At 43.3% G+C, this 11,649-nt stretch overlaps 1 protein-coding gene and 1 long non-coding RNA gene across 2 annotated transcripts in view; both read right to left on the bottom strand.

Annotated features, from left to right (window-relative positions):
* Positions 1–5,876: 5,876 nt before the first annotated feature.
* On the bottom strand, positions 5,877–9,783 carry LOC120989197. The gene is made up of 2 exons (XR_005776241.1): positions 9,482–9,783; positions 5,877–5,959 (listed from the first exon to the last, which is right to left on the bottom strand). It is a non-coding gene; the product is annotated as an uncharacterized LOC120989197 (long non-coding RNA).
* Positions 9,784–9,835: 52 nt separating this feature from the next.
* RCL1 (RNA terminal phosphate cyclase like 1) overlaps positions 9,836–11,649 on the bottom strand; it is a 31,654-nt gene continuing 29,840 nt past the window's right edge. Inside the window, exon 9 of the mRNA XM_040417133.1 lies at positions 9,836–10,271. Within this exon, the coding sequence (XP_040273067.1) occupies positions 10,124–10,271 (148 nt within the window). The 3' untranslated portion in view covers positions 9,836–10,123. The remainder of the gene's footprint in view (positions 10,272–11,649) is intronic.

The raw sequence follows: 11,649 nt of genomic DNA, 5'->3' as shown, positions 1-11,649 counted from the left end.
TGGCACTGTTTAGGGGGGGGATCTGTGGATGGCACTGTTTAGGGGGGGGGATCTGTGGATGGCACTGTTTAGGGGGGGGATCTGTGGATGGCACTGTTTAGGGGGGGGATCTGTGGATGGCACTGTTTAGGGGGGGATCTGTGGATGGCACTGTTTAGGGGGGGGATCTGTGGATGGCACTGTTTAGGGGGGGATCTGTGGATGGCACTGTTTAGGGGGGGATCTGTGGATGGCACTGTTTAGGGGGGGGATCTGTGGATGGCACTGTTTAGGGGGGGATCTGTGGATGGCACTGTTTAGGGGGGGGATCTGTGGATGGCACTGTTTAGGGGGGGATCTGTGGATGGCACTGTTTAGGGGGGGATCTGTGGATGGCACTGTTTAGGGGGGGATCTGTGGATGGCACTGTTTAGGGGGGGATCTGTGGATGGCACTGTTTAGGGGGGGATCTGTGGATGGCACTGTTTAGGGGGGGATCTGTGGATGGCACTGTTTAGGGGGGGGGATCTGTGGATGGCACTGTTTAGGGGGGGGGGATCTGTGGATGGCACTGTTTAGGGGGGGGGATCTGTGGATGGCACTGTTTAGGAGGGGATCTGTGGATGGCACTGTTTAGGGGGGGATATCTGTGGATGGCACTGTTAAGGGGGGGATCTGTGGATGGCACTGTTTAGGGGGGGGGATCTGTGGATGGCACTGTTTAGGGGGGGGGGGGATCTGTGGATGGCACTGTTTAGGGGGGGGATCTGTGGATGGCACTGTTTAGGGGGGGGGATCTGTGGATGGCACTGTTTAGGGGGGGGGATCTGTGGATGGCACTGTTTAGGGGGGGGATCTGTGGATGGCACTGTTTAGGGGGGGGAGGGATCTGTGGATGGCACTGTTTGGGGGGGGGGGGATCTGTGGATGGCACTGTTTAGGGGGGGATCTGTGGATGGCACTGTTTAGGGGGGGGGGATCTGTGGATGGCACTGTTTAGGGGGGGGGGATCTGTGGATGGCACTGTTTAGGGGGGGATCTGTGGATGGCACTGTTTAGGGGGGGATCTGTGGATGGCACTGTTTAGGGGGGGGATCTGTGGATGGCACTGTTTAGGGGGGGGATCTGTGGATGGCACTGTTTAGGGGGGGATCTGTGGATGGCACTGTTTAGGGGGGGATCTGTGGATGGCACTGTTTAGGGGGGATCTGTGGATGGCACTGTTTAGGGGGGGGATCTGTGGATGGCACTGTTTAGGGGGGGGGGGGATCTGTGGATGGCACTGTTTAGGGGGGGGATCTGTGGATGGCACTGTTTAGGGGGGGGATCTGTGGATGGCACTGTTTAGGGGTGGATCTGTGGATGGCACTGTTTAGGGGGGGATCTGTGGATGTCTTTGTGATTACTCTGCTTTAATTATGTTCAATTTGTAGCAATAAAAATACATCCTGCATATCAGATATTTACAGTACAATTCATAACAGTAGCAAAATTAGTTATGACGTAGCAAGGAAAAAAATGTAATAGTTGGGGGTCACCACAACATGAGGAACTGTATTAAGGGGTCACGGCTTTAGAAAGGTTGAGAACCACTGCTCTAGAACATCCACTGGTCTATTGGCAAATCTGAAAAAAAGCCCTCCAAACTCTCAGAAGTGACCTTCTTACGACTTGCCAACAGAGTAGTGATAACCTCCTCAGAGAGACCCCTTCTCTTTAAAAATTTGCCTCTCTATAGCCAGGCAGTCATGTGAAGACTCTCCACTTCTGGGTGAAGGATTGGACCCTGAGCTAGAAGTCCCTGGAATACTGGAAGAACCCAGGGGGTGGCAATTGACATTTTGCGGAGCTCTGAAAACCAAACCCTCCTTGGCCAAAAGGGGGCTATCTTCCTTGCTCTTCTTGAGGACTCTTGGCAACAGTTTTAGAAAGAAGGAAGGGGGGGGGGGGGGGGGACTCCTTCTCCAGGACTGAGCTAACTGTCCACAGCCCTCGGCTGTTCCTTCAAAGACAGAGAAAAGAACCCCCCCCCCACCTTTCTGTGAGACCTCTTTACCACCAGGTCAATCTCTGTGACACCCCATAACCCCCTGATCTAGGGACCATCTGCTTTCACGTTGTCTAGCCCTTTTAGATGTACAGCAGAAAGAGCTAGAGAATCCTCCGCTAGATTGAAAATCTGGTGGCTTAGGGCCATCAGACTCTGAGACTTGGTACCACCCTGTTTGTTGATATGAGCTACTGCTGTCATATTGTCCGAATAGATTTTGACATTTTTGCCCCTGATGATCGGAAGACTCCGAGTCAACGCTAACCTGATAGCATTCAGTTCTCTAAAATTTTGAGACTGGGTTCGAGAACTGAAGTCCCAGGTCCCCTGTAGCAGAAGAGACTCTACGTGGGCTCCTCAATCGAAAGGGCTGGCATCCGTGGTCAAAGAGGACTACAGCTCTGTGCCAAGGAACACCCTTCTGTAAATTTTATAGATTCATCCACCACTCCAGAGAAATCAACGTCTGGGTTGATAGATGAAACCTCACATCCAGAGAGAGTGTACACCTGTCCCAAACCTCCAGAATCTGAAGCTGTAGGAACCTTGAGTGATACTAGGCCCATTCTACCCCCATGCCGGGGGTAGAATGGGCCCAGTATCACTCAATGCTCCTACAGTCAAAGCCTCAGCACAGACATGGCTTCCCTCAGGGAAACTACCTGCCGAGAAAGAAGGCTCTGAATTTTTGTTGCGATTAACCAAGCTTTGTGTAAGGGCAACAGACACCTCTGGGATTTTGAATCTAGGATCATCCCCAAAAAACTGCACTTTTGATTTGGACGCAAACTGGACTTTTCCATATTTATATCCCAGCCTAGCCAGAACCTCCCTCAACCAGGTAATCTGTTCTTCCAAAATGTGACCTGACTGGGCGAGGAGAAGAAAATCATCTAGATAGTGATTATAACCTAAGTCCCTTTCTCTCACATGAGCCATCATCTCCACAATGATCTTCGTGAAAACCCTTGGGGCCTGAGACAGTCCAAAGGAAAGGGCTTGAAATTGAGCATGCAGTATCCTGTTCTCTAGGTGAACTGCTACTCTCAAAAACTTCTGGTGGTAGTGATGGATCGGAACATGATAATATGCATCCCTGAGATCCACTGTGGCCATGTAACAGTCTGGGAAGAGATCGTTCACTGCTGACCCGATTGATTCCATCCAAAATTTTTCATACACCAGATAACGATTCAGACACCAAGTTTATTATTGTACGAAAAGGCTTTTTTTTTTTTTACAAGAAAAAGAGATGAGTAAAATCCTCTTGTCTCTTCCAGCTTTGGAACCTCCACCAATATTCTTTTTGCCAACAGGGAAAAAAAAAAAAACTCTGAAATGATAGCTGCCTGTTTTGGGGGTCTGAACGATAATCTGTCATCACAAATCTTTCTGCCGGCAGCTTCTAAAACTTTAATTTTAAGCCCTCTCTTATAACAGAATTTATCCATGGGCTGTTGGAGAATTTTTGCAACCGACTTGAAAAGTGAGACAGACGACCGCCCACTGGAGGCCTGGCGTAATTGGGGCTGTTTTTTTTTGAGGCCTCTGCTCTGGAAAAAAAAGAAACCCCTTTTACTTTTTTGCTACTCCTCCATACTGCCTAGACCTGTCTCTTCTCCTGAAAGCCTCTCTGTTAAACCTGGGGCGGAAGGATTTTAGGGGGCTGCAGACTGGTAGAAGGAAAGCCCTTTTTCTTATCAGAGGCCTTTTCAAGTAGATCGAGGACTGGGCCAAATAAGAATTCCCCTTGGCACGGAATGGCACAAAGCTTAGCTTTGGAACTAGCATCCGCGTTCCAGCTTTTTAACCAGATAGCTCTACGGGCAGAATTGGAAAAAGCAGAAGCTCTGGCCGATAACCTTAGAGAGTCAGCCGAAGCATCGGCCATAAAATCTAGGGCATTATAAAAAGTAGAAAATGAGGATAACAACTGCACCCTAGGGGTACCCCCTTTAATGTGATCCTCCAACTCATTCATCCATGCCCTGAGGGATCTAGCTACCAAAGTAGCGGCGATAGCTGGTTTAAAAGGCCCCCCCTTTGAGGCTTCCCAATTTTAATTAAATAAATCTCATCCCTTCTATCTATTGGGTCTTTTAGAGAACCCATATCCTCAAAGGGAAGAACAGCTTTTTTTGCTATTTTGGCAACCGGGGCATTAGCTTTGGGGCTCTGTCCTAAGAGGCAGTCAGTTCCTCAAAGGGGTATTTACGCTTTACAGAGGAAGGTATAAAAAACTTCCTATCAGGCCTTTTCCATTCGTTAGCTATAAAAGCCTGAATGTTCATATGCACAAAGACCTTTTTTCTCTTAGGGCTCAGACCTTCAAACAGAGTCCTGAACAGACAGTGGCAGCATCTGGTCATCTAAACCCATAGTAGCTCTTACTACTTTTACTAGGGAATTAATGTTCTCTGCATGAAAAAGTGGCTTCCCAGCGGCTTAGTCATCAGTGAAGTAATTTGATGAAAGCCATTCTCCCTCTTTCTCCAATCCAGAAAGCACATCACTGTCGCTAGAGGAAGGGGGGTTTAGACGCAGCTGCAGAGGTACTAGGGCGGCTTCTTAGTAGACTGCTAACCGACTCCTTAACCTCCTCCCGTATCATCTGCTTGATGCTGCCCATCAGAGACGGAGCTTCCTCCTCCATTAACTTTTTCACACATGCTTGGCAAAGGGGCTTTGCCCAAGCAGAGGGTAGCTTCTTTTTACATACAGCACAACCATTGTCTTTAGATCAAGACCTTTCTAGACTCCTTATACACCTAGACATAGATGACCCCCATGAGTAAACAGCAACATGCACATGTGAAGGGGGGGGGGGGGGATCACCCCTTACCCTACCATGGTACTGGCGTATCATTGGTGGTTTCAGTGGCTTCTGTGCCCTGAGACTGCTCCATTTTCAATCACTGAATCATTCCAATGGAGGAACTGCCTGCTTCTTCACCCAGCAAGGCAGTGAGCTGGCTTGGCTTTTCTCTACCGGGCGCGCAAACCCGGCTCCCCACCACTTCCCTCCACTGTCGCCCTGGAAGTACGTGACAACACAGACTCCGGCGTCCCGGTGCACGTCCCTCCCCCTGGCTTCGGGCGAGGGCCCAACAGCCTGACATGTGACACAGCCGCATACGTCCAGGAAGAAGAAAAAAAAAAAAAAAAAAAAAAAAAAACCTGGGCCAAGGAGCAGAGCGGGGAGGAGAGAGAAAGAGGCCCAGACTCAGCAGCGGCTCCTAAAGGAGACTTGCGCCGCACGGGTAAAGCCCTCCAAATACTCTAACACAGACTGGGACTGCAGCTCTATGCAATCCTTGGTGGTTTCCAAATTCCCTCCTGTCCCTTAGGACAGGAAACAGAACTGGAGGTACAGGGGGTGGTCCCTCTTTGAAAGTGGATTTTGGTTGCTGTGTCCTGTCCTGAGGAGGAGGCGGTCTCTCCATGGGTGCTGTCATAGGCGAAATCCATCTACAATAGGTTTTGCACTCCCAGGTATCAGGTACAACCATATCCATTTTGTGGTCTTCAAAATATGGATACCACAGCCATGTGCATTCTGCAATTTTCTCATTTCAGCAGAAATGCCCATTCTTGTCCGAAAAATTTAGAATGTTCTATAATTCAAGGAGCAGCCACATGGATACGGACAACACACGAACAACATCTGTGTGCAGTACACCTTTTTTGTGGACCCATAGAAACGAATGGATCCATGTGCAATCCGCAAAAAAGATGGATTGGACATAGTATATAAGGCCGAAAAAAAGACATTTGTCCATCCAGTTCGGCCATCCATCAAGTTGATCCAGAGGAAGGCAAAAAAACAAAACAAAACATGGACAAAAACTACGGTTGCATGAGGCTTTAATGCATGAGGGGCTGCTCTCAATGACTCCAGATTACACAACCCAGTAGCAACTGACAGAGACCCTTCTATAGATCAAAAGAGAGAATTGTGATGGCACACTCGCACTTGGTTTAAATTAAAGGATATTTATTATTATTGGTTAAAATATTTGATTAAAATAAAAATGCTATTAATAAAATTATAAGAGGAAAATAATGGTAGGAATCTCCAAAAATTGCAAATAGTAAAGTGAGATGATAATTCGTGATGTTGCTTGGGATAAGGTCTGATTGAACTGCTTTATGTGAAAGAATGGGCAATAATAAACAAGATCAGGGTATTTATGACAGGGGTAATGTTCCAATGTCCAAAAGTTTTTTTCAATACATTCTAGAGTCCGTGAAAATATAGTCACATAAATATTTAGTGCTGCGTAGATTCAATTCTATAAAGTGGTAGTAGTCTTTAAAAAGTGTGAGATGCCTTCTCATATAAAATCCAATAAAGAAAAAATAAAGAAAAAAATATATATAAAATATGTCCGTGCAAAACAATTGTGAGAATATGCTGCTCAATTGAGTAAAAATGTGTTGTGCACAACAAAAATATTAAATGGCAAATCAGTGCTCTTTGAAAAAATTAAAATATAAACCATAGCATATATGTCGCATAGATAGTGTTCATGTGTTGGAACACTTAGGGTTAACTGCTATTATAGCCGTATAGGTTATATAGTAGGATGCTCGTCTTTTAAAAAGAGAGCGGCACTCCTGGTAATGTGCCGGTTCGCTCAAATATGCATATAGGCTTTCCAATTAATCTTAGTGGATATTGCCTATATTGTTATAAAAAGTACATTCCATAAAAATGCATATGAGCAATTAAGGTTGCGTTGTACTCTACCCCTCTTCGGTTTATTGTAGTGTCTTCTGTTCTGCAAGGACCTGCGTGGCGTCCCACGTGATCGCTTGCCTTACCATGTGATGCTGCATGTGATGATGCTGCAGCTTGGTGTCACACAGATCCTGGTTGTTGATTGGCCAATCCTTTGACTGTGGGAAGACTTGAAAATTTGTAGCGGTAGCGAATATTTTCATCCAACAATCTTCACTTTCAGGGTCGGATCCTTTGAAGTCCTCACTGTTTTCCCAGACCAGACGCGTTTCGAGCCACTTTCTGGTCTCTTCTTCAGTGGTCAATTACTGGTGTGTCCGGAACAAGTGAGGATTTATGCGCGGGTTTCTTTAAGGGGTGTTACCCTAGTTGTATTGGGTTGATTCGGAATCCTGGACTGGATTTCCTTGGCAACAGCATTGTTTATTTTGGGTTGTGGTTGGAAACATAATGCCTTCGAATTATTTTATGCTATAAATATAAGTAAAATATGTTCCTGTATTGTGAAGTTTATAGAGACTGTTTCTATTGTATTCATTGTTTGATACTTGCGGTATGTTGTGCGGTTATAATGCGGTTTTTTCCCCTTTAATTTAGAGATGATTATTTTATCTTGCAGTTAGATATACTCCTTTATTGCTGGTATTTGTCAATAGGAATTTAGGAGTGTTTGTTTTATAGTTGCGATGTTGTTATAGGATTTCTATGCTTTTTTGGGGGTTTTTAAGTTCTTACCAATCTATTACTGGTAAGTAACTTATATTTTTGTGTTTTCTTTTTGCTCATTGGGTGAATCCTATTCTTTGGGTGTATGTTTGTATCTATATATATTTTGCACTCTCCATTGTTGGTGTTCAATCTGTTTGTGCGGTTCTCATGCGGTTATGAGGTTCTCATGCGTTATTTTAGAAAATAACATCTGCATATATTATGTGTTCCATTGTTGTTACTTTGACAGTTCTTGCATTTGTTGTGCGGTTCTTATGTGTTTTTTTGGATGCGTTTTTTTTTTAACATATAACGGGTATGTGTGTGTGTGTACATCACGTATATTCCCTTGTTAGTGTTTCAATGGTCCATGGGTTTTATAGTACAATTCTGATGTATTTTTTATATATAAATGTAGATTGTTTTCCAATAGCATTTTTTTAAAAGCATTTTCTTCACAATATTTTTGAGGGCAAGATTGTTTTAGAGTTAAAATTTCCTATTTTAATGGTGTTCACTTCAAATTTTGTTTGTAGTTTTCTTATTTGCTGATGGGTGGGATGGGATTGATGGTTACGTGTGGGAGGGAGAGGGACCTTAATGGGAGAGGAGATCGAGGTGCTGATAGACAGCCAGACCTCTATTTCACTTTCCCAGAAAGGCACCACCCCATTTATAGGAATCCGAATATTTCTAATTCCGCGTTTAGACCTGCGGGTATTAAAGTGTCAAATTCGTAGACTCTCTTGGATTCATTACGTGACATGTTTATATGATTTCCTCCTCTCCAGGATTTATAGATTTTTTAGAAAGCTACGTATTTCAAAGATGAGGGGTCACTGTTGTGGTGGGTTTTGTAGTGTTTAGATAATGTATGTTGTTCATATCCTTTTTTGATATTGGATATGTGTTCTGATATTCTTTTTTTCCAATTGTCTTTTTGTTCTTCCAATGTATTGTTTGTGGCAAGGGCATTCCAGTAAATATATGACATCAGTTGTGTTACACGTTATGCATTCTTCTATTTGTAATTTGAATGAATTATGTGTTGAACAGACTTGTGTTGTTTTTTTGGGGAAATTGGTCTGTCTGCAATTACTACATCGCCCGCACCGGAAGAAGCCCTTCAGGGAAAGCCAATTATTGTGTGTATTTTTTGTTGTTTTTTGTTTTACTGTGGGAGCTATTTTTAATCCTAGGTTGGGGGCTTTTGTGTATACTATCGGTGGTGTGATGTTGAGTGATGAACCTATAATTTTGTCCCTGAGCAGGTGGTGCCAATGTTTGTTAATGATTTTGACGATTGATTTGTGTTGGGCGTTATAAGGGAGGATTAATCTAGCTTCCTCATTTTGTTGTTTATTTGTATCCTCTTTCTTTGAAGAATTCTTGTCTGTCCATTTTTTTAACTTTGTCTAGTGCGTTGTTTAAGAGTTTATCTGGGTATTTTTTACTTACAAATTTCTCCTTCATTTGGGTGGCTTCTTCAAATTTGGTATTGATTGTACAATTTCTTTTTAATCTTCTGAATTGATTGGTTGGTTAGCCATTGTGGGAGATAGCAACTAGAGAAAAGGATGTGGTTATTTTTCATTACAGGTTTTTGGTACGTGCTACATATTAGTTTATTGTTTTCCACTTGAATACATAAATCTAGGAATTCTATCTGGGTCTTGGTTGTGTTGGATGTGAATTTTAGATTTAAGTTATTGACATTAATTTCGTTCAAAAAAAGTTTGTAGGGAGCTGTCTGTGTCTTGCCATATGAAGATCACGTCATCTATATACACCTTCTCCATAGCACCAGACTCTTCCCGAGCCGCGGACAAATATTTTAACCAATAATAATAATAAATATCCCTTAATTTAAACCAAGTGCGAGTGTGCCATCACAATTCTCTCTTTTTATCACATTACTTTCACGGTTTTTAGGTGTACCAGTGATCGAGCACCTCTATCCATATTGACCATCTGGTGAGCCTCAGAAACATTTCTATTTTTACCTTCTATAGATCCACCAAACACTGGTTTCCCTCAAAGCAGGATTGGTCCCTGCCACCAATCACTAGCTCTCAAGATTGAACCCAGAGATAGACTAACGATGAGCCCACAGACACTTTCTATCACAGTTGCTGAATGTTTGGGACTCTTTGCAGAAATGCTTTTTCTGTACCGCGATGCATCAGGCATGGCCAGTTACCATGTGATGAGATTTTTCTTTAGTTTCTGTATTCACCCATTTTTTTAAAAATAAGTCAAGTACTCCAGTTTGTTAAACATAGCAAAAATACCCAAATGGTTTATAAAGCATAAAGTATTCACAAAAAGCATGTAAATGCTATCCGAAAGTGACAGTTATTTACATATCCAAGGGTGTATCCCAAACAAAGAACACCAGGGAATATAAATACACTTCTAAAAAAAATTGTGTTAGATCATTTAGGTTGTCAGAGTCCTATGTGAATATTTGGTGGTAGAAGCTTGGAAGGTCGATGAGTTATTGATGAAGTACCACTGGTCCAAGTGGAAAATAAAGTCTTGTTTGCAACTTCACTGTTCCCAATGATACAGCACAGCAAACCCAAAATTCTAGCTCTAGGAACGAGTTCATCTGTCAGTACGATCCCCAAGAGAATTTGGCTGCACTATTTTATTGTCTTGCTGAGATTGGAAAATCCAACACCGACACAGGTCATCAACACTTTCTCTGCTCCTTTACGCTCTTCAAACGTCTTGCTTTCCATTTTAAACATGATCTGGAAAAAGCTCCTCAAATGTCGCAAAAATTCAATCCTGGCAAGTACACACACACAGAACAGAAAAGTTGAAAGCATATAAAACGATCAGCTGGGTTTGACTTTTTTTTCCCCAGTTCACCAAATAGTAATTTTTCAGACTTAGAGCATCTATGAGCAGGATCAACCCAAATTAAACCAGGTATATTGTCTGGTAGGGTTGATCATGTTGACTAAAATGATACCTTTTTGTAAATAATTTTTTATATTTATGCAAATGACCTTTTTGGAGCACCAAAGAGCTGTGGATCTGAAGAGCTTGGAAAGCGCTGATCAGATCTTGCACATAGGCACAGCGCTCCAGCAACAGGAAATAGCATCTCATCCACTGCATAAGCACAGTCACTGCGAGAACACAGGGCTAGAAGAGATGTGAAGTGGGGAGTACAGAGAGCACAGGGGTGTTGCGCAAGAATTTCTCCTAGCACTTTGTCCGGCCCCTTGGTGCTCCTAATAGGTTATTTGCATTAATATTAATAAAAACGATAAGTCTGCAAATGTTAACACTAGAAAAAAAAATATTATTTTAGCACAATCAACCCTACCAGACAATAGGCCTGATTTATGACCATGATGGTCTTTAAAGGGAACCTGTCATGTTGCATCTGCAGTCCAAATGCCGGCAGCATGTTATAGAGCAGATTGATATAGTTTTATGGTAAAAATTATTAAGTATAAGGCTACTTTCACACTAGCGTTTTCAATTCCGCTAGGATCTCAATAGCGGAAGAAAACTGTTCAGTTTTGTCCCCATTCATTGTCAATGGGGACAAAAACTGAACTGAACCAAACGGAATGCACTAAAATGCATTCCGTTCAGTTTGGTTGCGCTCCCATTGCGGACAGAATAACGCTGCAAGCAGTCAATGTAAGTCAATGGGGACGGATCTATTTTTTCTGACAATAGAAAACGGATCCGTCCCCTATTGACTTTTAATGGTGTTCATGACTGATCCGTCCTACCTGTATAATACAACCGGATCAGTTCATGACGGATGCATGCGGTTGTATTATTGTAACGGAAGCATTTTTGCAGATCCATGATGGATCCGCAAAAAACGCTAGTGTGAAAGTAGCTTTACCTGTATTTTGTTCATTTAAATACCTGTTGTTTCCAGGCTTAGAAGTACTGTTGGTCCTAATCAGTGACTGACTACTCAGTGTCTCCACAATCAAGAGATAGCTCTGAAGTCACCGAGTAGAACTGCCCACTGGACTTTTAAAGGGGTTGTCCACTTTTTACTATTGATGACCTATCCTCAGGATAGGTCATCAATATCAGATGGGCAGGGATCAGACTCCCGGGATTCCCGGTAATCAGGTGTTTATCCGCTCTGTTTATCAGCTCACTGCAGTAGTTAGGAGGTGAGCAGGTG

Source organism: Bufo bufo, chromosome 2 (genome assembly GCF_905171765.1).
Source record: "Bufo bufo chromosome 2, aBufBuf1.1, whole genome shotgun sequence".
Taxonomy (NCBI): domain Eukaryota; kingdom Metazoa; phylum Chordata; class Amphibia; order Anura; family Bufonidae; genus Bufo; species Bufo bufo.
Note: the sequence above shows the minus strand (reverse complement) of the source record. Positions and strands in the feature narration are given on the sequence as shown.